The sequence below is a fragment of the Rhinatrema bivittatum genome, chromosome 5 (assembly GCF_901001135.1).
Source record: "Rhinatrema bivittatum chromosome 5, aRhiBiv1.1, whole genome shotgun sequence".
Lineage (NCBI taxonomy): Eukaryota > Metazoa > Chordata > Amphibia > Gymnophiona > Rhinatrematidae > Rhinatrema > Rhinatrema bivittatum.
Genome location: NC_042619.1, coordinates 87,623,496 through 87,650,975, shown reverse-complemented (window position 1 = coordinate 87,650,975; position 27,480 = coordinate 87,623,496). Strand labels below are relative to the sequence as shown.

General features: G+C 41.1%; 1 protein-coding gene across 2 annotated transcripts in view; it reads left to right on the top strand.

The window, feature by feature from the left end:
- Positions 1–27,480, top strand: part of MIPEP (mitochondrial intermediate peptidase) — a 375,213-nt gene that overhangs the window by 123,952 nt on the left and 223,781 nt on the right. For both annotated transcript variants that reach the window (XM_029602546.1, XM_029602547.1), the window contains exon 10: positions 14,680–14,732. In XM_029602546.1, the coding sequence (XP_029458406.1) occupies positions 14,680–14,732 (53 nt within the window). The remainder of the gene's footprint in view (positions 1–14,679; positions 14,733–27,480) is intronic.

Genomic DNA, 27,480 nt, shown 5'->3' with positions numbered 1-27,480 from the left:
AATACAGCACTTAGTAGCAGAACACAAAAGGCTAGGAAGTGGGAGAATATTGAAAAAATTGATTGGTACTAGAGGAAAAGTTACCAACAAAGATTGATATTTAATAGGCCAGTGAGTGGAAAGGCTACCTGGGTATCTTTACCTGGATTATTCAGCAGAACTTAGCCAGATAAGAGGTCCATTGAATATATCCAGTTAAACTTCTGCAGATTAGGTAATTTAAGTAACTTTAGAGCAAGTATTTTTCTGAGCAGACTTACCCAGCTAACTTTAGCAGGATATCAGCACTGGCTAAATTTTGAGTGGGTAATGACTATCCAGGACAAAATGTAGCCAGTCAGTAGGGGGAAATATTTAAATCTCAGGTTTTATGTGGATAACTCCAAAAATTACCCAGACAACCCCTTTGAATATCGACCTCATAATGATGGAAAAAGTGTAAGATTTCATGAGAATAAAGCAACTTTATTATGAGAAAAGAAATAAAGCCGACAGTTACTAGCATTGAAACTAAAGAGAAAAATATAGAAGTCTAATATAATGCATCTCAACTTGAGATATTTTATAATGCATCACACCTGGCAATATTTTTTCTAGATATAGGCAGTCTCACAAGAGTTTGTTAGTTATTATACAGACTTTCAAAGTGTGTAATATCTTTGAACAACAGCAGAGGGAGTATTTGGCTAACATTGTTTTTCCAATGTTAAAAGCCAGCAGAAAATAGCTTTATATTAGAATCTCATGTCATGATGCAGGACGTGCTAAATACACTTAAATCATTCAAGGTTAATAAATCTTCGGGTTATTGGGTTCCTAACAAGAGTGGAATGATGCTCTAGACTCTTTCAGCACTGAAGCAATATTTTATTTTACATAAACCTACAGGAATACTGACCCAATCCCCAGCAGGGATAATACTCTTGAGTACACACTTTGGGAAATACAGAGAAGGGGTGAGAAGTCACAGTTTCTGAAGCATAGGATCTGGGGACTGGAATTGTGCTATTCCTGCTGTTATCCCTAGTACCCATTTTCTAATCCCAAGAACTAGTCTGGTTCCTTGGAGGTAGGGTTACTGGTTCTGATACCAGGTTCAGTGCAAGGTTTTCGTACCTTGACTGAATCCCCTCAACAGAGCCATGCAATGGCTCAATGGCAGGACACTGACCTTGACCACAGCAAGGCACTGGTTTAAATTCCAGCAAACATTTTTACCTTATACAGAGTTGGATGGAGTCACAGTTTCATTTTCCATTGATAAGCAGGGCTGAATTAACCATAATGTAGGTGATGTCATCCCATGGCACCAAATGGGCTCATCTCTCCTAGCTAGTAGAGCTTTTAGTTCTACTGAGCATGTGCGGACGTCCTACATGGGTGTTCCCTCCTGTGCCTGCCTCAAGCAGGGGTGTATACTCTGTTTCTGTATTTTTTTCATTATCCTGCCTTGTTTTTTTAATAAAATCTACTTTATTTCTCTTCTAAGTTGCCTTGCTGCTTCAGCAGCAACCCAACAGTACTTTTCAGTATTATTTAAAAGAAAACAAAAGTTTTAAGTACTTGCCTTCTCAAGATGTCTGGCAAAAAGAAACCAATGGTAAGTGGATTTAAAAACTGCTTTTGCAGCAAGGGAATGTCTATTACAAATGGACATGAACTATGTTAACATTGCCTGGGACAGGACCATGACCAAGCCAACTACTATAATTGTGAATGGATATTCCCACATACTCAAAGCGCCAGAACATATTAAATGGAGGAACTGTGTAAGTCTCTAGGAAGCCCTCCTGCAGTGCAGTTTCATCTGCTTCACTGAGGAAAGAGTTGAGCGAGAGCTCTTCAAAATCTCTCCCTTCAGTAAGACAGGCTGAAACCTTGGTGTCGAGTAGTGTTGACCATCCTGCATAGAAGAAGCGGTGTCACTCTGTCGAGCTGCCAGAGCAACCAGTGTCTAAGAAGCACTGGGCTTCATCATCCTCCATTCTGATGCATAAATCTTCAACACATGGTGCATCAATGTACAGCATACCATCACAATAGCTGAACAGCACCCATACCCCATTAGTGCATGGAACATCGGTGCCATCAGCATACGTGCCATCTTCACCATTGCCACATGTATGCTCAGTGCTATCATCATTGCCACAATCAAAGCATGGCAAGTTAGTGCCATTGAAGCATTTGATCTTGCCAGCATCGAGGCATCCAGCACCATCAAAGCATAATTCCCTGTACGTATCTGGATCAGTCCAGACCGTGGGATGAGCCTCCTGTCCAGCAGATGGAGACAGACTAAAACTGAAAAGGGTATCCTATGTCAGGACAGAGCCTACCCTGCAGCTCTTCAGTATTTGTCTCCAGCAGATGCTACAGCTCACCCTGCGGTTCCCTGATCTGGGCTAGCTAGCCTTTTCTTTTTCCCGGTTGGGTTTCTTTTCCCTTTAAAGGATCAAGCAAGTACTTTTAATTTGTTCTGTGTTCCATATACACATCTCAGAGACATGGTGGAAGGAGGACAACCAATGGGACAGTGCTATACCGGGGTACAAATTATATCGAATGACAGAGGAGCACCCGGGAGGCGGTGTGGCGCTTTGTGTCTGGGATGGCATAGAGTCCAACAGGATAAACATCCTGCATGAGACTAAATGCAAAATTGAATCTTTATGGGTAGAAATCCCTTGTGTGTCAGGGAAGACTATAGTGATAGGAGTATACTACTGTTCACCTGGTCAAGATGGTGAGATGGACAGTGAAATGCTAAGAGAAATTAGGGAAGCTAACCAAATTGGTAGTGTGGTAATAATGGGAGACTTCAATTACCCCGATATTGACTGGATAAATGTATCATCGGGACATGCTAGAGAGATAACGTTCCTGGATGGAATAAATGATAGCTTTATGGAGCATTTGGTTCAGGAACTGACGAGAGAGGGAGCAATTTTAGATCTAATTCTCAGTAGAGCACAGGATTTGGTGAGAGAGGTAACAGTGGTGAGGCCGCTTGGAGTAGTGATCATAATATGATCAAATTTGAATTAATCACTGGAAGAGGAACAGTATGCAAATCCATGGCTCTCGTGCTAAACTTTCAAAAGGGAATCTTTGATAAAATGAGAAAAATTGTTAGAAAAAAACTGAAAGGAGCAGCTACAAAAATAAAAAGTGTACAAGAGGCGTGGTCATTGTTAAAAAAAAAAAATATATACCATTCTAGAAGCACAGTCCAGATGTATTCCACACATTAAGAAAGGTGGAAAGAAGGCAAAACGATTACCGGCATGGTTAAAAGGGGAGGTGAAAGAAGCTATTTTAGCCAAAAGATCTTCATTCAAAAATTGGAAGAAGGATCCAACAGAAGAAAATAGGATAATGCATAAACGTTGGCAAGATTAAATGTAAGACATTGATAAGACAGGCTAAGAGAGAATTTGAAAAGAAGTTGGCCGTAGAGGCAAAAACTCACAGTAAAAACTTTTAAAAATATATCCGAAGCAGAAAGCCTGTGAGGGAGTCAGTTGGACTGTTAGATGATCGATGAGTTAAAGGGCACTTAGAGAAGATAAGGCCATTGTGGAAAGATTAAATGATTTCTTTGCTTCGGTGTTTACTGAAGAGGATGTTGGGGAGGTAGAGGTTACCTGTACTGAAGAAGGTTTTCATGGGTAATGATTCAGATGGACTGAATCAAATCACGGTGAACCTAGAAGATGTGGTAGACCTGATTGACAAACTGAAGAGTAGTAAATCACCTGGACCGGATGGTATACACCTCAGAGTTCTGAAGGAACTAAAAAATGAAATTTCAGACCTATTAGTAAAAATTTGTAACCTATCATTAAAATCATCCATTATACCTGAAGACTGGAGGATAGCAAATATAACCCCAATATTTAAAAAGGGCTCCAGGGGCGATCCGGGAAACTACAGACCGGTTAGCCTGACTTCAGTGCCCGGAAAAATAGTGCAAAGTGTTCTAAACATCAAAATCACAGAACATATAGAAAGACATGGTTTAACGGAACAAAGTCAGCATGGCTTTACCCAAGGCAAGTCTTGCCTCACAAATCTGCTTCACTTTTTTGAAGGAGTTAATAAAAATGTGGATAAAGGTGAACCGGTAGATGTAGTATACTTGGATTTTCAGAAGGCGTTTGACAGAGTTCCTCATGAGAGGCTTCTAGGTAAAGTAAAAAGTCATGAGATAGGTGGCGATGTCCTTTCGTGGATTGCAAACTGGCTAAAAGACAGGAAACAGAGAGTAGGATTAAATGGACAATTTTCTCAGTGGAAGGGAGTGGGCAGTGGAGTTCCTCAGGGATCTGTATTGGGACCCTTACTTTTCAATATATTTATAAATGATCTGGAAAGAAATATGATGAAAGACTAAAGAGGTTAGGACTTTTCAGCTTGGAGAAGAGATGGCTGAGGGGGGATATGATGGAGGTGTTTAAAATCATGAGAGGTCTAGAACAGGTAGATGTGAATCGGTTATTTACTCTTTTGGATAATAGAAAGACTAGGGGGCACTCCATGAAGTTAGCATGTGGCACATTTAAAACTAATCAGAGAAAGTTCTTTTTTACTCAACACACAATTAAACTCTGGAATTTGTTGCCAGAGGATGTGGTTAGTGCAGTTAGTGTAGCTATGTTTAAAAAAGGATTGGATAAGTTCTTGGAGAAGTCCATTACCTGCTATTAATTAAGTTGACTTAGAAAATAGCCACTGCTATTATTAGTAACAGTAACATGGAATAGACTTAGTTTTTGGGTACTTGCCAGGTTCTTATGGCCTGGATTGGCCACTGTTGGAAACAGGATGCTGGGCTTGATGGACCCTTGGTCTGAACCAGTATGGCATGTTCTTATGTTCTTAAAAAAAAAAAAAAAAAAAAGGCTCTGATGATTTTTTTCTCTCAGGAGACACCTCTGTCTCCTCGCTCTTGCGGGGCTTAGGGGGGCTTGTCCCCTTGTGTTCCTTAGCCTAGGCCCCTTTTCCCGGTGATCCTATTGTGGGGTGAAACTGGTGGTCCAGTCACTCCACTCTTGCCTGGCTGCCTTTTGATCCAAGCTCCCCCCTTGCATGGCTGCCTTTTGATCCAAGCTGAAAAGTCCTAACCTTTCTGTACGGAAAAAAATCAACAAAACCAGGGGTCACGATTTGAAGCTCCAGGGAGGAAGACTCAGAACCAATGTCAGGAAGTATTTCTTCACGGAGAGGGTGGTGGATGCCTGGAATGCCCTTCCGGAGGAAGTGGTGAAGACCAGAACTGTGAAGGACTTCAAAGGGGTGTGGGATAAACACTGTGGATCCATAAAGTCTAGAGGACATGAATGAAAGTGGGTGGCTCGCGGTAATGACGGCTACTACCTGGAGATAATACCCTTATTCAATAAACATACACACGGTTAATGCGACTCCAACATTGCTCTAAGCTTCAACGGCAAGAGGAAATGTGGAAAAAAGGATTTGCATTCACAAAAAAACGGGGAGTAGCTTGCTTGTTAAGGCGGTTACTACCCCAAACCAAATAAGCCTGATACTTCACTTTCAATGCATATCCAGCATAGCTCTCTGCTTCAACGGCAGGGGAGAAAGACCAATACTTCACGCATATCCAGCATAGCTCTCTGCTTCAACGGCAGGGGAGAAAGACCAATACTTCACGCATATCCAGCATAGCTCTCTGCTTCAATGGCAGGGGAGAAAGACCGATACTTCACGCATATCCAGCATAGCTCTCTGCTTCAACGACAGGGGGAATGAAAAAAAGTGGATCTATATACAGACAACAACCAACAAGGACTGAATTACATAGTCTGGGTAAACAAATAAGCATGGGCGTAGCTTGCTTATTGCGGCGGTTACTACCCCTAACTAATTAAGCTAGATATTTCACTTAGATGCAGTTCCAACACCGCTCTCTACATTAATGGTGGGGGTGGAAGGGAAATAGAACCAAAAGGTTACTAAGAGCCAAGAGAAACAGATAAGTATGAGAAAAAAAAAAAGAGTGCGAAACTTGCTGGGCAGACTGGATGGGCAGTTTGGTCTTCTGCCGTCATTTCTATGTTTCAATGTTTCTATGACGCTTCTTCCCTGGCAGTGCCCTCAGGGATGTGCATTCCCCTGTCTCTAGCTTGCTGAAGTAAAAAAAAAAAAAAAAAAAAAGGAGAAAAGCCCCAAGCCGGTCCTTCTTAATTCTGGGCACTTTTTTCATTTTTCGACCGGCAGCCACGGTCTGATTGACAGAGGAGCATGCAGGGTTTGTTCCTCTGCCTCCACTCCTCCCGGCAGTGAAATGTGTCTCTCTCTCTCTCTCTCAGCTGATTTTCTCTTCAGATCGCGGCTTCTTTGCATCGACTATGCCGCGATCCAACCTCCGTCCCCCCACCTCCGTCAAGTTTAGGCCTCGTTTTTCATCTGAATTTGTGCTCCTCATGCACAAATCCTATCTGGCCAGCTTGCAGGAGGAGGACCCCTCGCCAGGTCCCCTGCCAGCCAAACTCCTGCGGTTGGACCCTCCGCTCACTCCTGCGGCTCCGGATGCGCAGGGGTCTGTCCGGGTGCGGGTGGTCCCAGGGGGCCTTCCTTTCCCGGACCCTCCGGTACCTCTCAGGACCCCTGATCCGGATACGAATCTGGATTTGGCGGAGACGCTCCCTCCTCTGGAAGGGGATGATCCCAGGGTTCTCCGTTTGTTTCAGAAAGAAGAGTTGGAACCCATCATTCCTTTTGTCCTTTAGGAGTTAGGGATTGAGGGACCCCCGGCGGATACTCTTACTGCCGCGCTTCCAAAGCACATGGACCCGGTCTTGGCGGGACTCAGGGCTCCAGTTTCTGCTTTTCCTTTTCACCCTATGCACAAATTGCTGCTCCTCCGGGAATGGGAAGCTCCCGAGGCAGGACTCCGCGTCAGGAGAACCATGGACAAACTTTATCCGCTCCCGGAGGTCTGCCTGGAAATGCTGAAAATTCCCACAGTGGATTCTTCAGTCTCTGCGGTAACAAGCACACCACCATTCCGGTGGTGGGTGCTATGGCCTTGAAGGATGTACAGGATCGCAAGCTCAAATTCCACCTTAAGCGTATCTTCGAGGTGCTGGCCTTGGGAGTCCGGGCAACTATTGCAGCAGTCTCATGCATCGGGCAGGCTTTAGGTGGGTTCAGCAATTACTTGGCACCCAGGACCTCCTGTCTGCTGAGGCGGAGCAGGCTGAACGATTGGAAGGCGTTATTGCGTATGGGGCGGATGCCCTTTACGATCTTCTCCGCTTCCAGGCGAAAGCGATGGCCTCGGCGGTCTCCGCCAGGAGGCTCCTCTGGTTACGCAATTGGTCGGCGGACCCGTTGTCCAAGGCTTGGTTGGGCACTCTGCCTTTTAAAGGCAAGTTGCTTTTTGGTGAGGACCTTGAGCAGCTCATTAATTGCTTGGGTGAGAACAAGGTTCATAAGCTGTCTGAGGACTGACCGAAACAGTCCTGAGCGTTTGTGCCTTCCTGTTCCTGTTTTCGGGGCCAACGTAGATATACAGCTCGAGGCCAAGGTGCTTCTTCTAGGGCTTATGCAACCAGGTCTCAATCCTGGTCTCAGCCCTTTCGAGGTCACCGACCCTTCCGAGAGGGGGCATCTCAGGGTACCACCCCGAAGCCTGCCTCCCAATGAGATAAGGTCGACCCATTCCTCCGTTCCCAATCTCGGGGGTTGTCTTTCCCTCTTTTTCCAGGAATGGGTCAAGATCACGTCGGATCAGTGGGTTCTCGAGATTATCCGAGACGGTTATGCTTTAGAATTTTCTCGATCTGCCGGACCTCTATGTAGTCTCTCCTTGCAGACGTCTGAAGCGGGATGCGGTGGCCCATACCCTTACCAGGCTCCGGCAGCTGGGCGCCATTGGCCCAGTTCCTGCGGCAAAGCTTGGCGCCGGCCAGTATTCCATCTACTTCATAGTGCCAAAGAAGGAAGATTCCTTTCGCCCGATCTTGGACCTCAAAGGGGTCAACCGGGCCCTCAGGGTACCCCATTTCCGTATGGAGACCCTGAGGGCAATCATAACAGCTGCTCATCCCGGCGAATACTTGGCCTCTCTCGACCTAACAGAGGCGTACTTACACATCCCGATTCGCTCTGAACACCAGAAGTACCTCTGCTTCCACGTTCTGGGCTAGCACTTTCAGTTCTGGGCGCTCGCCACCACTCCGTGCACCTTCACCAAGGTCATGGTGGTGGTGGTGGCAGCTTTCCGCCGGGAAGGAGTCTTCGTCCATCCTTATCTGGACAACTGGCTCGTTAGGGTCAAGTCAGAGGTTCTCTGCCGGCAAGCGGTCGACTGGATCCTAGCTCTTCTTACTGCTCTCAGGTGGATAATCAACTTCCCCAAGAGCCATCTCTAGCCTTTCCAGGTATTTGAATTTCTGGGGGCCCACTTCGATATTCAGGTCGGCAAGGTGTTTCTGCCCCGTGCTTGGGCACTCAAGCTCATCGACCAGGTACGCAACCTTATCTCGCTCCCACTCCTTTGGAAGGCATTTCTTTCTAAAAATTTTTTAGATAAATTGGCAAAAGCACTTTGAGTAAATTTGTGCAAAGATAAGGATCCTTGGGCAGAGGTCTTTGGTCTCCTCCAAATTTTGGACACCCCAGCAGAACCAACAGCTATCCTAGTACTCAATATTCTACAACCACTACAAATGAGAATGTAGGAAAAGCCCCCTCTCATATGCCCCATATACCAGGAAAGTTAGACCTCAAATATACAGGGTCATTTTTCAAATTGCGTTAAGGTGTTATTACACGCGATAGGGCCCTAACGCCCGTGATAATGCTATAACACCCATGATAAAAAAAAAAAAAAACGCATCGCGAGATGCATATGCAAATTTTTAAAAAATTTAGTCAAAAGGGAGGAGTTTGGGCAGAGTTTATGAAAATGAGGGGTATTTAATGTTGCATGCGATAGTGTAGCACATGTTTTAATGCCAGAAATAACTACAATTTTTTCCTGGCATTATGCTGTGTGATATGCCCAAAATGGGATTTGAGATATTTATCGCAAATCCCATTTGGGCAGGAGAGAAGTGGAGAGAGAGGGAGAGCAAGCCTCTGGGGAGGCACACATACTAGTCAACTATTTATATCACTGTAGGAGGGTCAACTAGGTGGTGGTCTAGGTTTTGGGGGGCAGTTTTATATACACAGTCAGAGATACGAACAGCACAGTACACATCAGTGAAAATTTGATGTGATTTGGAGTGAGGAAAGGTACACAACGATGAGATTTGTACAGTGTACTCTTGCCCTAGATTGATAGCAGCTAGGTAGAGTGCATAAAACTAAGTCAAGAGTATAATATACAAATCTCATCTTTGTGTAATTTTCCTCACTCCAAATCACATCAGATCTTCACTGATGTGTACTGTGGTGTTCGTACCTCTGACTGTGCATGTAAAACTGCCTTCCAAACCCTAGACCACCACCAAAACCTCATCTTGAGTTACTAGTTGACCTTCCTACAGTGGTATAAATAGTTGACTTATATGAGAGCCCTTATAAACAGTCTCTCTCTCGTGCTATTCATGCATCTAGGTCATACAGTGCAGAAATCACTAGGATTTGAATTGGTCCAATTACCTCATCATTTTGTTGTCGTTCAGTTTGCCCTGAAAAGAACAAAGAAAACAATAATGTAATCCAGTATGCCCACAGAGAAGAATCCCAGGTTGCTTGACATTTTTGGAAAAGAGTTTTTTCAGAACTCCATGCTAAGTGCATGGATTAATTATCACCAGTTTTATTACATGATGCAATACTTTATACAAAAGCTAAAACCTTTCTTTCAACTGACTGAAGGAAATTATCTGCAGCCACTTCTATTCGCTGAAGAATGCATATGCCGCCACCTTTGATTGGTCTATGAATCATTTGATCCTATATCATGTACTTCAACAGCTTCTATCAGGGCTTGGAGCATGGTCTGGTTGAGAGCTAGAACCCTATGCGATAATGGAAATGACAAGTTGGCGGATGTTCGTTCTCTAGGGAATCATCTGTTTGGAGAGAAATTTAGAAAAACGGTCACACAGATAAAAGAGCAAAATGTAGAAGGCCAATCCTTCTCAGCAGGACCTGAACAAACCATCTTTGAGATGCTTCTTCTACACTTCTAAGAGGCCCTATTTCCAGAGATGCCCCTTCAGCCCCTTCAGCCTTTTCAAAGATACCTGCTTCTGCCTCTTCCTGTACAGCGAGCGATAAGCTACCATCTCTTCCTCATTATTCAGCCTTCAGCCTTGATCTATCTCACTTGAGACAGCTATGTCTGGAAATTAATTTGCTGCTTTATCAGTGAGCAATAGAGCTGGTCCCTGTGCTCCAGTGTGAATGGTGTTTCTGCTCCTGGTATTTCATTGTCCCCCGTCCCGTGTCCCGTCCCGTCCCAAAAAAAAAAATTGAGGAGACTCAGACCCGTTCAGGGTTCTCATATCCAGAATAAGTGTCTGCTTCAAGAGAAATTCAAAATGAATTCCCTCAACCTGATTCTTTCCTACATCCAAAAGGGGGAATGGTTGTGCACCCTCAGCTTGAAGGATGATTATGCCCACATACTCATCCATCCCACCCACTAGCATTATCTTCACTTCAGGGTTGACTGTTCCATTTTCAATACCAAGTACTTCCCTTCAGACTATCAGCAGCTCTTAGGCTCTTCATCAAGTGCCTGGCCGTAGTAGCAGCACTCTTATAGCGTCTGGGAGTCCAAGCCTTATTCTTCACTGATGAGGATTTTGTAGCTGATCCTGGAAATTGTCCTTCATTGAATTGCATTCCCCCTCCATGAAGAGGTTATAGGACAGAAGTGGGAGAAGCTTGTAGAGGACAACAGACTGTTTGGCTACATGCTATCCACTCTTACAAGGAGAACTCTCAGCAATCATCAAAGTGCCATTAAAAGGAAAAGAGCGCCATTACTTGAAACGAACCTGAAGCACACCAGCATTTTTCATGCGCTGGCACAGCACGTGTGTACATGAAGTAGCAGGTCAAAATGATTATTTAAATCTGAAAGTAATTCCAGGATGACATGGCTGTTAAAACAATGCATTTGGTGGGGGAGGGGTAATTTTCAACTATGTGTTTTGAGACAAAGCCCATGGACTTAAACTTGCAGCAGTACAAAGTAGTCAGACATTTACACCTGCTTTTTGTGTGGGTACTTTTGTCATGAAAAATAATGCAATCTTCATATGTACATGTCCATGTGCATTTAGAACATCTGTTTGTCAAGAATGTTAAGAAACACAATATCTGCTTTATGATTTTTATGTATGTTTTATGCTGTAAACCTCCATGATCTTTGGAGTGATGATAAACAAATGATTTTAAATAAATAAATGTCTTCCAATACCTGGATGAATGGCTGCTCTCAGCCATCTCCCAACAGGGTGTATTACTGTTTCTGCAAAAGTCAATAGAGCTTCTACAGAAGTTGGGATTTCTACTGAATTTCATGAATTTGAATCTAATGCCAACCCAGAAAATACATTTTATTTGGGACATGGATAGATTCACTGCAGGAGAGAGCTTTTCTTGCATTGGAATGGGAAAACACTCTGAGATCACTCATTCACAAACTATTAAACTCCCAGTGCTTGACATCCAGAGAAGTTTTAATAGTTTTAGGTCATTAGGCAGCATCCATTTATGTAGTTCCATTAATCTGCCTCCATATCTGCCTCCTGCAGTAGGGTCTTCGCTGTCAATGGGACCAGCTAACTCAACCCTTGACAATCAAAATAGAAGTTTCCAGAAACATGAACAGGAATTGTGTACATGGTTAAACTCTTGTACTTATCAAGAAGGAGGTCCACTTCACAGGCTCCCTCATAAACAGGGGCGGATTGGCCTATCGGGAGATCGGGCATCCACCGGTGGGCCGGTCGCGCTAGTCATGTGGTCAGCCAAGCGCGGCCGTGTCAGAGCCATGCTCGGCAGACCACGTGGTATCTCCTGGGCCAGCCTGGGCGGCGAATCCCCAGGCCGGTCTTCATCGGGAATCCGCCACTGCTCATCAAGTAATTTTAGTGATGAGCACTCACACTGGACCTTTTTAACCCAAGGGAATTGGTCTCTCGGAGAAAGACATTTTAAAATCAATCTACTAGAAGTGAGAGTAATTGGATACTCTGCAACTTTCATGCACCTTCTCCAAGGAAAGAGCATTCTAATTCAAATAGACAGCTAGGTGGCTATGTTTTATGTGAATAAATAAGGAGTCACAATTCATGGACTCTTTAGCAGGAGGTGATTTGAGAATGATGCAATCAAGCTGTCCTGCAAGTCATCTGTCATCTAGGGATCTTCAGTGTGCTAGTGGATTGTCTCAGCAGAGATTTCCATCTGCACAAGTTTTCTCTGCAACAATTAATATCTGACGTGCTAGTCAACTTAAGGGGTCTTCCAGCAACTGACCAATTCGTGTCAGAATGGAACAGAAATTTGGAGAAATTTTGCTTTGTTCTATCCAGTAAACTCAGGTCAGGACACTTTCCTGTTTGACTAGAATGCAGATATCATGTACACTTTTCCACCAATTCCACTGATAGAACAGTGTAAAAAGTGCTAAAGGATCCAACTTGACTAATCTTCATAGCTCCAGCAGCTCTCCAATTCATCTAAAGACAGACCCAATCTTGTTAACTCAGGAAGAAAGAAGTACATTCTATCCGTATTTCCTATTCTTCATCCTGACAGCTTAAGAACATAAGAACAAACATTTTCTTATAATTTAGATGTCTTATAATACGATATATGATTATATACCTGAATTAATGGATATTGGTTGTGACATTGATTTTTCTGTATAAGAATGTAATGTTCTTGGTAAAATTTTCAAAAATTGGAAAATAAAGAATTAAAAAAAAAAAAAAAAAAAAAGAACATAAGAACATGCCATACTGGGTGACCAAGGGTCCATCAAGCCCAGCATCCTGTTTCCAACAGTGGCCAATCCAGGCCATAAGAACCTGGCAAGTACCCAAAAACTAAGTCTATTCCATGTTACCGTTGCTAGTAATAGCAGTGGCTATTTTCTAAGTGAACTTAATAGCAGGTAATGGACTTCTCTTCCAAGAACTTATCCAATCCTTTTTTAAACACAATTATACTAACTGCACTAACCACATCCTCTGGCAACAAATTTCAGAGTTTAATTGTGCGTTGAGTAAAAAAGAACTTTCTCCGATTAGTTTTAAATGTGCCACATGCTAACTTCATGGAGTGCCCCCTAGTCTTTCTATTATCCGAAAGAGTAAATAACCGATTCACATCTACCTGTTCTAGACCTCTCATGATTTTAAACACCTCTATCATACCCCCCCTCAGCTGTCTCTTCTCCAAGCTGAAAAGTCCTAACCTCTTTAGTCTTTCCTTATAGGGGAGCTGTTCCATTCCCCTTATCATTTTGGTAGCCCTTCTCTGTACCTTCTCCATCGCAATTATATCTTTTTTGAGATGTGGTGACCACAATTGTAAACAGTATTCAAGGTGCGGTCTCACCATGGAGCGATACGGAGGCATTATGACATTTTCCATTTTATTCACCATTCCCTTTCTAATAATTCCCAACATTCTGTTTGCTTTTTTGACTGCTGCAGGACACTGAACCGACGATTTCAATGTGTTATCTACCATGACGCCTAGATCTCTTTCTTGGGTTGTAGCACCTAATATGGAACCTAACATTGTGTAACTATAGCATGGGTTATTTTTCCCTATATGCATCATCTTGCACTTATCCACATTAAATTTCATCTGCCATTTTGATGCCCAATTTTACAGTCTCACAAGGTCTTCCTGAAATTCATCACAATCTGCTTGTGATTTAACTACTCTGAACAATTCAATAGCTTGGCTATTGAATGCTCGGTAATCACAGATCTCTCTTCATACAGAGAGATTAAGAACATAATAGTATCTGCCAGGAAGCCATTAACTAGAAGAACCTATGGCTTTAAATGGAAAAGGTTCTTCATATCGTCTTGGCATAATGCTTGGACCCATTCTTATGTGAACCCAAACATTTATCAACCTCCTTGCCCTCTCTTTCTGAATCAGGCCTTGCCACATTCAGTGAAAGTTCATCTTGGCACCATCGCAGCTTATCATTTTCAAGTTGATAGTAAACCTGTATCAACTCATCCGTTGGTATCAAGATTTATTAAATTGTTTTCGAGTGTTACCTTTTTTTGGTGATCAATTTTATGAAGGACCACTTTTACAGTTATGTGAAATGCCTTTGAAAATTACCCTCCCTATGTAAATTTTGGGGATGTGCTATGTGATGGTCCTATTTTTATTTGTTTCATGTAAACTATATTGCAGCTAGTATGGACAACCAGGGTTTTTTTTATTCAAAATATTAATATTTTAAGATAAGTCCTAGATTAATTAATTTTTTTAGACTGTAAAAGTGTGATACATGATTTTGATCCAGAACAGAAGATGCAGCTTAAGATATCTGCATTGTGTGGTTTTCCCTATCCCTGCCCCTCCCCTTGGATTACTAACCAAAAATCGGTCATCCTCTAAATGAAGCTATAAAATTACATGTTCATTCTTTGTAGTTTATTTAGAATTTTTATTGCAGAGATTAAGGGTTGGATTGTGTTGTTGCAGAAGCTGATGCCTTGGGATCATCCCTACTATAGCGGTGTCCTGCGTGCTGAAAGGTGGGTTTCGTGGCTGTGCTGTACCTATAGTCATATATTTGCATATATTCGCTTTCCAGTGCACAAAGGATAAGAAAACCAAATATTTTTAAAACAACTATTTTGTTTCTAGGTTAATATTCAGTGTGAAACAATTTCTGTTAAAATAGCATTATACAAAAATGGCTGTTTCAACATAGCTGACTTTCTGGCTAGCTATATGTGAAATGCTGCTTGCACTCTTTAAGCATTGGTGACTCATACTAACTGCACAATTACAATGTGCAAAGCGTAACTCAATGGATATAAAAGTCAAACTTGCTGGAATGATCTGCATTTGCTTGGCACCTAGAATCAAACAAGAACAATGCTTTTATCTTGAAAAGGATTTAAGGCTTCTAATGCAAACTACTTTTAAAACTTTTGCAGTTCAAAACCACCACCCTACCAGCTGTCTGGATTTCTTCTAACTCTTCCAGTTTTTCTCATGCCATCACTAATTAGAAAGATTCTTATAGTACTTGTGGTCATTCTCCATAAATGTCCTTTACTCAGATCTGTAATCCATGCAGATGAATATTGTAATGAAAACTTATTTCTCTATAATGTATGGTGCAGTTTACATCAGAAGCACCTCATGCCCCTCCTACTTTTTTTTTCCTTTGGATTGTTAGGTCTGTATTCCCAAGACCTATTTCTGGGTTCCCCCCTTTGTTGTGGTCTAGCATAGATTGTACATCAATGTTTGATTTTTCCTTTATATTCTGTTTTCTTATTAACTAACTAGCTGTACCCGGCCACGCGTTGCTGTGGCTCAGTCTGGTTAAATGGAAAAGAAAGAAAAGAGAAAGCACACATTTCGAATATGTTTAATTTTACAATGCTTGTGGGTATACAATATATTTTGTTGTTCCATTGTCTGTGTAGTTATAGAGATTGTCTGGTTAGCCGACTCTAGAACACGCAACATATAATTGTCCATGTGAGAAGCAATCCGTGTCTAGATGTAAACCACATAATTCTAGAAATGAAAAAGAATGAAAAAAGAAAAAACATAAACTATACTCACTAAATGAACAGTATGGTAAACGACACAGCTCAATTCCAACGCAATGTCACATGAAATAATTAAATCAAAATGAAAATAAATCGAAATCTATGAAAATTCAATTTAACAATGCAATCGGTAACATTGAAATGGAATCGTAAAATATTTAGTCCAAGCCGTTAAGCCCGTTAAAACGGGCAAGATTTTTGTCCCCTCTCCTCCTACGTCTTTGCTCTGCTCCGCTCCTCCCCCCCCTCCCCAGCACCACGAAGGGCCAGAGGCGGCAGTGGTAGGAGCTGCAGCGGTGGCCGAGGGGGATCTCGCGAGGCGTAATGGTCCTGCAATCCCAACTCCCTCCCCCCTTCCCCAGTGGCGGAGGGACAGGCTCAGACCCCTTTCACTCTATCCTTACAGGCCCCAACTCCTTTGCTCTCCCATTCCCCTCTACACTGAACCCCTTCCACTGTAACCTATAAGTGGAGAGCTGGGGGGGGATAGAGAATCTCTCTCTCATACAGCCCCCTACATAGATTTCCTCTCTCTCTATCTCTTGCACATACACTCTCCCTCTGTCCCTCACACATGCACGTCCAATCCCTCTCACACACATACACAATCCCTCACAAAGTCTCCCTCTCTCTCTGGCACTCACACTCTCCTTCAGCGCACATTACCACACTTCTCTCTCACACAGTTAAAACGGGCGGAATTTTTGTCCCTTCCCCACCTAAGTCTTTGCTCTGCACTCACAAGAGCTTGCAAAGTTCCCATGCCAGTTGTGTCTGGGAGAGTGAGGAAAACACTCCGTCCCCACCCCTCGCAAAGGGCAGGCGGCAGGCACTGCAACAGATTTGGGACACGTTGCCTAGCTTACTTTGCTCTTTCTGGGAGACCTGTGCCTTTAAGAAATCTGATTGGGGGCTTGAGAGGGAGGAGGAAGCAGGGCTCTGGCTGTCACGGTGCTTTGCTGGGAGTGGGGGTGGAGCAATGCCCATGTAAACTCTTCCCGTGGTGGCTGAGACCCACGGGCGGGTTGACAGCACTGCCTCCACCCCTCCCCCCCCCCCCCCCCCCCCCCGCAGTTGCGGGATATTTACTTGGCTTCTCCTTATCTGCGGGACTCAGGGGGCGGGGGAGGAGGGCGAGCTGTTCTCTGTTCAGCTGTTTGCGCTTTGGCTGCTGCAGCTGCTTGTGATCTCTTCACAGCCGCTTTCTACTGCATTTGCTCTGCTCCGGCCGTCCCAACTCCCTCCCCCCCTTCCCCAGCAGTGGACAGACTGGCTCGGCAACTCTTCTACCCTTTCCTCCTCCTGTGTGTAACTGTCCGGCAGTTCCTACTCCCTCCCCCCTTACCCAGCGAGGGAGGAACGGGCTGAGCCGTTTCTCGGAGCGGTGACTCGTCTGCTCTTTCCTCCTCCCCTCTGTGACACCCAGCCCATAGCGCAGAGCTCAATGGTCCGCACATGCGCGGTAGAGCTGCTCTCTACTGCGCATTTGCGGGCCGTCGATCAGAGCCCATTTATATTGTAGATAGCGTGTGTTGCTTGTATGTCCAACAGATGGCGCTGTTTTTCCAAAAAAGCATGTTTTTACCTGTCACAGGTGTGACATCTATATAATGTAGGTATATAAAAACACGCGTGTATTCGAATGCAACGTTGTGTCAAAATTTCAAAGCAATCGGTGAAGAACTTTCGGAGATTTAAGATTTTGAACAAATGAACATTTACATTTTTATTTATATAGAAGATAGATATGTTTATTGATAGCATATCCTGCTTTTCATGTTTCAGCTGTGATGTGTATTTGAATGGATAAACTTTTAGTAAAGATATAGGGGTAGATTTTCAAAGCAGCGCGCGGACGTACATGTGCGCCCCGCCCCCGGACCGCCCTTTTTTTGCAAGCCCTGGGACTTACACACGTCCTCTGGATTTACATGCGTAGGGCTTTTAAAATCCGGCCCATAGGGTGTAAAAGAAGCACTTCATGCCCTCCCCAGTAACACTCTGGCCCTTGCTGCACTGCCAGAGAGCACATGCTAGCAGCTGCTACTCTCATAGGAAAGGGATTGATGTATTCCTTTTTTCATTTATATAAATTGTATTTGGTGGCAGTGTCTGTGCGTTATTATATAATATATTATTAGAGCAAACCACTTTATAAAAGAGGAAGTTGCTGTAATGGATAGAACAAGGAACTGGCATTTAGAACTCTAATTAAAATTCATTGATTTCTAGCTGTAGTTAAACCACTTACTCATTGCATGACCATATGCTCAAAATAGCAGATTTAAAACAAATTGAAGAAGTGGATATTAAGTGTTCGCTGACCTATGATATATTACCCTGATAGAGAAAAAGTAATCTTTTTAAGTTCAAACCATAAACTCAATTTACGAAATATTTTTCACAAACAAATCTTGAAAAAATGATCCATCCAGAGCTAATCCAATTAATTTTACAGGATGCTCATATGCATGGGCCATGCATATGTGTGGATCTGAAAAAACACCCCAGTGAGAATGCTCATTCATGTTGCCCCTGAAATATCCTCCAAATTTCATGTCAATAGGAGACCAAACAGAAAAGTTGTTGGGGAACTTGGGGGAAGATAACACATGGGGACAAACAAACCACCTTTCCCTTCAGAAAGTAGGTTAAAAACCCACACTATACCAGAGTGGACTCAGTATTCTGCTTGAGGAATTGTAGGCACACACAATAACACAAAACACCAAAAACAAAGTGTATCTCAATTTTAGTGTGCAGAGCATTAGGATTAAATCTTAGAGTACCCCCTGAAATCCAGGTAGAACATAATTTTAGGTAGCTTGTCTGTCCCTCTTCTGCTCTTTAGGCAGAATAAAAATATTAACATTAGGAAGAAGTGATAAAGTGGAGTAACCTGCATGGAATGGCAGTTAATACCCCTAAAAAAAAAAAAATCTTGCTGGGCAGGCTGGATGGATCACATAAGTCTTTTTCTGTCGTCATTTACTATGTATGTTACTATATCAAGGGGTAGATTTTAAAAGGGGAGGGCGCGCATCCATGTGCACACGATTGTTTTATAACATGCGTGCGTTGGTGCGCGCATGCTATAAAATGCGATGTCCGTGTGCACATGTGCGCTGGATTTTACCATCTTTTTAAATCACCATCTTTTTAAAGTCCTCAGCAATAGGACTTTCAAAGTCAAAATCAACAATAAAAAGTCACCCCTAACTAAATCAACTCTTGGCGTACCTCAGGGTTCCTCCTTATCTCCTACCCTCTTTAATATTTACCTCCTCCCCCTCTGCCAATTGTTAACAGACCTCAACCTAATTCACTATTTGTACGCAGACGACGTGCAGATTCTAATACCGATAACAGAATCAATCTCAAAAGCGCTCACCCATTGGAACAACTGCCTTCTATCCATCACTAATCTACTCAACAGTTTAAACCTGGTTCTTAATGCCTCCAAGACAGAGCTGCTCCACATATCCTCAAACGAAATCAATATCTCCCCACCATCTCCACACATCTCTCACATTACTTGCAAGCAGGTTAGAGACCTTGGGGTAATACTAGACAATCGTCTAAACCTTAAGAAAATGGTCAACACAACCTCCAAAAACTGTTTCTTCAGATTACAGATTCTAAAACGACTTAAACCACTCTTATTCTTCCACGACTTCAGGACAATCCTCCAAGCGCTACTGTTCGCCAAAATAGACTACTGCAGTGCCCTTTTCCTAGGCCTTCCCAAATCCACTACCAAACCACTGCAGATGTTACAAAATGCGGCTGCGAGATTGCTGACCAGTACCAGCCGCAGCGAACACATCTCTCCCATCCTCAGGAACCTACACTGGTTACCAGTTAATTTCAGAATTCTATACAAATCAATCACCGTAATTCATAAAACTATCCATCATCATCTTCAACTCGACCTGGAAATCCCATTCAAACTCCACTCCTCTAACAGACCAACTAGAGATACTCTCAAAGGCACCCTGAAATTTCCCCCTACTAAAGCTTCACGCCTCTCGATGACCAAAGACAGAGCTTTTTCGATAGCTGGCCCATCTATCTGGAATAGCATCCCTTCAAGTCTCAGAGTGGAGCCTTGCCTGTTAACTTTTAGAAAAAGACTTAAAACCTGGCTCTTTCACCAAGCCTTCACCGACCCACCAGACAATCACTAGTTGTCCTTCACGCTTACCCGTTATGATGATTATACTCACGAATGGACTCTGACTCTCCCAGGTTAAAGCACCATTAAGCTTTAACCCGTACGCCCTATGGCATCACTTCATATTTATTTCCTGCCTTATCTTCTTTCCAGCTTGTTGCAAGCTTCCAAGTTCTCTTCCCTGTTGATTGTAACTTTGACTCATTCCTACTTACTGTTTATCTTTCGTTTACTTGAATAGTTACCCCAGTTTTTTATTCTTGTTAATTGTAAACCGATCCGATATGGTTATTTACTATGAAGGTCGGTATATAAAACTGTTAAATAAATAAATAAATAAAACTTTTTAATTTTCGCGTGGTGATGCGATTTCGTTTTTCCCCAGTTCCCTCCCAGTTCGCTCCAATAAAGGAGCGGCCTGGGAAGGAACTTCTCTAACCCTATCCTTCCTCCCTCTTCTTCTCTCCTCCCCCACCCATAAACTTAAACTAACTATCCCCAAATTTTTTTATTGTAATACTTACTGCCCCTCCGGAGTAGAAGTATCTTCTGCATATCAGCCAGCGGCTGGAGTGCCCCTTTGCTCAGACCCGGCACTTTGGCGCATATCGGGGGATATGCGCGTGGCCGGGCCCTTTATAAAATGCACGCAGTGCGCGGCCATGCACATAACCCCCAACTTTTATGCGCGCGGAGCTTTTAAAATTGGCCCAAGAGTGACTATGATGTGGGTGGAGAAAGTAATACATTGGACTCCTGGCTATGATAGATTTTGTGAGGAAGTTATTTCTGTTTGTTCTCTGTGCAAGGTCCTTTTAATTTTGATTCAGACCTAAATAAAATACTAAATGTCAAGGGAGCATATTCACTAGAAAATAATGCATAAGGAGAAAAGAACAATTACTATTGCTTTACATGAAGCTCTGACTAATATATTATGCAGAATATATACTGCTCTCGTGCTCTGTTTACTCTTGATAAGGAGATAGCTTGAATACTAAAAAAATGAGTAAAACAATGCACAAAACATGTATTTATGATAAAAAAAAAATGTTCACTGCTTTGGTTAAATAGCTTAATAAAAATATTTGTAATTCCACTTTGTTATAGCACAATGTATTCTACTGTGCAAAATAAGGGATGAGAATTCACTTGTATATAATGCATAGAAATGCCTTTGTTCTACATCCCAAAGTAGATTACTATTATGGAGTAGCAGAGAATATTATAAATGAAGCCACGTATGACTGTGTATACAAATTTAGATTTACTGTATTCTGATTATGAAAGTTTAGAAAAAGTATTGTCTTTGGACATCGGATAATGTATTGTTAAACCTGACAATTGATGACAAAAAGTAAACAAGCCTTATATTATTAATTACAGTTTACATAATGTATACTATATAAATAGTTTCTGTCATCATATTGTCTAGGGATCTTTAAGGGTAAAATAGAGGTAATGTGGTGTAATTCTAAATTCCTGACTTTCATCTCTGCATTAACACTTACACTGAATTATTCTGATAGGCCAAATCAGGAGCTTCAGGAATGTAAGTGGGGAGCCAGACTGAATATGCAGAAATGTCTTCTTCCATCTTCTCTTTGTCTCCAATGATACAAGTTCAACGGTTCTTTTTTTAAAATAAATTTTAGGTACTTTGAGAATTCAGTTAAGAACATCTCCCTGCATGCGTAACCCCCCCAGCCGCGTGCATGTTATAAAATCATGCATACATTTGTGCACACCTGGTAGCGCACACAAATGTACCCCGCGTGTGTAAGTTTAAAACTCCAGCCCTTAGTCTTAGCCTTGAAACCAATTCAAATTACAATTGCCCCACCATTTGAAGTAGCACTTTTTAAATCAAAGTCTCTACACGTTTGTCTTGTTTATTGCTCTCCTGGTCTTCTTGAACATAATAATTCACCATTAATTGAGTTGCTAGCAAACCATATCAATGAAAACATTACAGCAATAATTCTAGGTGATTTTAATTTACATGTGGATGTCATACCACGATTATCTGCTTGTGAAATATTCCTAGATACCCTATCAGCGTTAGATTGGGAACAGATTATTAAAACTTCAACTCATAAGAGAGGACACATGCTTGATTTAATTTTTGTGAATAATACTCTAGCTAATGATACATCTGCTTTGACTATATCAGTTCCTTGGTCTGATCATAAGTTGATCTTCTCTAATACACAGAAGTTCCTTTCTATCGAAAGAAAACAGACCATTTCTTATCAAAGACCTATAAAATCAGAAAATCTGATACCATTACTTTCAAATCTTAGCAATGACTTAAACCCCTCTCTTAACCCCCTCCTCCTAATTCCCTAAACCTGGAAAGTCACAACCTTTATCCATCTGTTAATCCTCTCTTCCAGTATTGCCACTGCATTGCATTGTAGCCACACTTATTCTTTTCTTTATAAGTTCTATATTTATAGAGTGTTCTATATGTGATCCATGGCACAACCAGTATTTTTTTTGTTAAACCTCTATCATCTGCACTTTCAGTTACCCAAGTTCCCATAACCCCTTGTTTATTGTAATTTATATTCTTCTTTAATGTTAATGTTATAATACCCCTGTTCCATGGGAACCGATAGATATGTTTCATGAATGTCGGTATAGAAAAGAGTTAAATAAAAAAATAAATAAATCTTAGTAACATAGATACAGCAATCACATCATGGTCTGAAATTACTGCATCAATTTCTGATAAACTTAGTCCTCCTATTTTGAAGCAGTTACAGATTAGAAGATGTAATGCCCCATGGTACAGCAAGAACATTAAAGAATTGAAGAGACTTTTGAGAACTAAAGAAAGATTATGATGAAAAGAAACCCTCTGATCAGTCATTAGGGCTCTATAGATCCCTTCTAGCTAAATATAGAAAGTTAGTTAGTAAAACCAAACAAGATTATTTTGCTACTAAGATTCATGCCCTGAAGTTCAACCCAAAAATTTTATTTTCACTGGTTAAAAATTGGACAAAATCTAATGTAATTAACTATTGGAAGGAAGATTCTGATTTAAGAAGTAAATGAAATGATTTTGCATGTTTCTTTACAGAAAAGATTCACAATTTAATAAATATCCTTCCCTCTTCTTCTGAACAAAAAATGACCTCAACACAGGTTGATAAGTACTCTGTGGACCTCCTTTGAGACTGCTTCATCTCTAGAAATTGAATCTATTGTAAAAAATATGAATCCAGCAAATCATCCGCTGGACAGTCTTTCCATAAAAGACATTAAAAGCGTGGCACACCTAATTTCTATTCCTATTGCTAATATAGTTAATCTGTCACTGTTAGAAGGAAAAATGCCTACATCTTTGAAATGTGCCTCACTCAGGCCCCTTAAAAAAAAAGACAATATTTATTAATGTATTATCCAACTTTAGACCCATTTCAAATCTTCCTATGATTGCTAAAATCATTGAAAAAGTAGTCCAAAAACAATTAGCTGACTTTCTTGAGGAACACAACATATTTGTTTCCTACACAATTAAGATTCAGAAAACATCATAATACTGAATCTCTGTTATTAGCATTCACAGATACAATCTTAAGAGATTTCGATAACGGATTATTTTATTTACTGGTCTTGCTAGATTTGTCAGCAGCCTTTGAATCAATATAGAATGATTATCTGAGACAGAAATAGGTGGCATAAGACTTAAATAGTTGACTTCATATCTTACAAACCATTCGTTTTGAGTCAAAATTAATAATTCTTCCTCTGAACAAACTAATTTAGATTCAGGTGTTCCCCAGGGATCCTTCCTTTCGGCAACGCTTTTTAGCATGTACATATTACCGTTATGTAAATTATTATCCGGATTAGGAATTACATATTACATTTATGCAGATATTGTACAACTGCTGGTTCTTAGCTATTCAAAAACTCCTGACTCATATGAAACTAGTTTTAAATGATCAAAAAACAGAAAATGTGTAACTATAAATCATCTTCTAATTTGCCTATAGCTTTCATCTTTGGTGCTACAACAATTGGGTTAATTGACCATGCTCGCAATCTTGGAGTAACATTGGATATTAATTTTAATATGAAGAAACATAGCCTCAAAATCGGGGATGGATATGATAAGCTTCATATTTTAAAACGATTGAAACTACTTCTTAACCATAATGACTTTCAAACAGTCCTTCAATCCCTAATTTTTGCAAATTTAAATTATTGCAATGCTTTGCTATTGGGACTTCCACAAAATACATTGAAAACCTTTGCAACTACTTCAAAATTCAACTGCTAGAATTGTAACAGAAGGAAAGAAATTTGATCTCATTACCCCAACATTGATCGCTTTACACTGGCTACCCATTAAATTCAGAATTGATTTTAAAGTTCTTTGAATATTACACAGATCTGTTTATAATGAAAGGACTGAATGGTTGAATGCTGCTATACATTTGTATAATTCCCAAAGAAATCTGAGATCAGCCAGCAAAGGCCTTTTATCGATTCCATCTATTCAGACCGCACATGTAAGTGGGGTAAGGGAACAGGCGATTTCAATTGCTGGGCCGAAACTCCGGAACACTCTCCCTGTTGACATAAGATTACAGAAGGATTTTTTTAACTTTCAAAAAAGATTTAAAGAACTGGCTGTTAAGGCAAGCATTTGAAAGAGGAGTTATGGATTTTTTTTATTTTTAACAGATTGACTGCACTATGGTGAAGCAGGAACTTGATTTACCTGAGATCTTTTTTTGCTTCTTTTACCTGTTTAAACTGTATTTAGCTTTATTTTATTAATTGTAGGTTATTTATTTTAATATAAATGTTGTCCTTTTAATGATGTTTTTAAATGATTATACTTAACTTTTGTGTGAATTATTCATGTACTAATGATCTTAGGCCTGGATTTATCAAAATGCACTAAATATTCCATGCAATAAGAAAAGGAGTGTGTTTTATGGTAAAAGGCAGTTTATCGCAATTTGCGCTAATAACTATGCAAAGCGCTATCTTAGCGCAAATTGCGATAACTTTTTCACACTTTGCGATAAGTGCCAGAATTGTTGTATTTCCTACATACAACCACTGGGGGGACCATGTTTAGTAGTTTTAAGCTCCTGGAGAGGCAGCCTAGCCCTCAGGGCCCTCCTACAATCACTGGGGGGGGGGGGGGGGGAGAGAGAGAGAGAGACTACAATAATTAAAACTACTAAGGATAAAACTAATTACCCTCTCTCCATCCCTGGGAATATTTGATTTCTATATGCCCTGAGATTATAATGGATTAGCAGTGGCTGGAGCACTATTGTTGCAGACAAACTTTCTCCTCTCTCTTACCCAACTCACATAATGCCCTCACACTAGATAGATATTTATATCTCTATGGGATGTCTACCCAGGTAGAGAGCCCATCATATTGCACAAATCTCATCTTTGGGTAGTTTCCTCACTCTGAAGGTCATCAAATCTTCACAAGAGAGCACTGTTCTGTTCGTACGTCTCAGTTTGAATGTCAAAGTGGCCCCTAACCCCTACACTAATACCTAAACCTCACCTCGAGTTACTAGGTGGGCCTCCCATAGAGATATAAATACCTATCTAGTGTGAGGGCATTATGCCTAGTCTCTCTCTCTCTCTCCCCCCCCCCCCAAGTGGTTCAGGAGGGCCCTGATAGCTAGGCTGGCTCTCCAGGAGCTTAAAACTACTAAAAACGGCATTTGCGAAAACATCGCAATGCGCGATGAAGCCCTATCGCACGGCTTTAAGCAAATGAAAAAGGTGGTGTTAAAATTCACGTTAAAACCGTGCGATATGGCTTCGCAAAACTGTGAGCCCAGCCCACTTGGCCACAAATCTCGCCCCAAAATACTCTCATTTGCATCGCACCATGTGTTATGGTGCTTTCGCACACATTAATGGCGTTTTCGCATGCGTTAAAGGCGTTTTTTGCATGGGTGGGGGAAGAAGTGAGGGAGTGAAAGAGCATGTGTGTGTGTGTGATTGATTGAAAGCATCTATGGAGAGAGCATGTATGGGTGTGAAAGCATGTGTTGTGATTGAAAGCAAGTGTGTGAAAGAGCACATGTCTGTGAGTGGGGTAAGAGAGAGGAGAAAGTTTGTCTGCAACAATAGTGCTCCAGCCACTGCTAATCCATTATAATCTCAGGGCATCTGGAAATCAAATATTCCCAGGGATGGAGAGAGGGTAATTAGTTTTATCCTTAGTAGTTTTACTTATTGGGTGCTATTTGATGTCTGCTTTATTTAAATATTTTATTAATATTTGGAAACTTTTTATGAATTTTTAATTTGTGGACGTTATGCTATTCTATTCTTCAGCTCTTTTGAAAGATTTCTTTTTATTAGGATGATTTTGCTATTGCAGTTGATTTATATTTCTTGATTTTATTTGATGTTTTCAGAGGAATGGTGGTGATTCTGTTTTTTCTCCTATTAGTTTTAAATGTGCTACTTGCTAACTTCATGGTGTTCTCCCTTAGTCCTTCTATTATCTGAAAGAGTAAATAACCAAATCACATTTACCATTCTAGACCTCTCATGATTTTATAGACCTTTATCATAACCCCCCTCAGCCATTTCTTCTCCAAGCTGAATCGCCCTAACCTCTTTAGCCTTTGCTCATTGCTGCCTGAGGTTTGCTGTGTATCACTATGAGTAATGTTTTGGTAGTGCAACTGCTTGCAAAGTTATGTGCATTCTTTAAAGCATGTTATGCATAACATGCATTTAACTGCATAACTGAATTGTTATGCAGTTAAATTTACATTTGCATAACTGAATTGTTATGCAGTTAAATTGATGCATAAATTTGTGTAAATTGCATGCATAAATTTGCATAACTGAATTGTTATGCAGTTAAATTTATGCATTTAAATGCATGTTATGCATGTTATGCTGTTAAATGTAAATTTAACTGCATAACAATTCAGTTAACATTCAAAGATGGTATTGGTTAATCTCTCATAACATAACATAACTGACCCCACGTATAACCTCTATCGGATATGCAACGGAATAACTAAGACTATGACAAAAAACGTTTTCAAGTTATAAATTACATGGTTAGGTTACAGATATTCCCTGTTATTAGCATCTGATATTTTTTGCTTGTATTAAGTTTAGTTTAATGTTGCCTAAGTTTCTCCGTTCTCTGTTAATTGTAATAAGTTGTTATAATTGTAAACCGGAGTGAAGGCTGCTAGCTATACCTCGGTATAAAAAACCTTTTAAATAAAATAAATAAATAAATGCGTAATTTTACAGTTTTGCAAGTTACTGGAATGCCAGTTCCATGCATGCTTTTTGAAATTGTTACATGTTTTGATTCATAACATCTATCTCATCCCTCAAAACTCTTCTCTTTATTTTTATTTATCATGTCTTTGTTGAATAAGAAATTCACCCAAGACTGGTTACAAAATATTAAGAGTGATAACATACAGTCAGAGACCAATAGGTATAGCAGCTTAACAAATCTAATCTGAAAAAGGATGACAGTAATGACTGAATTTGAATGAG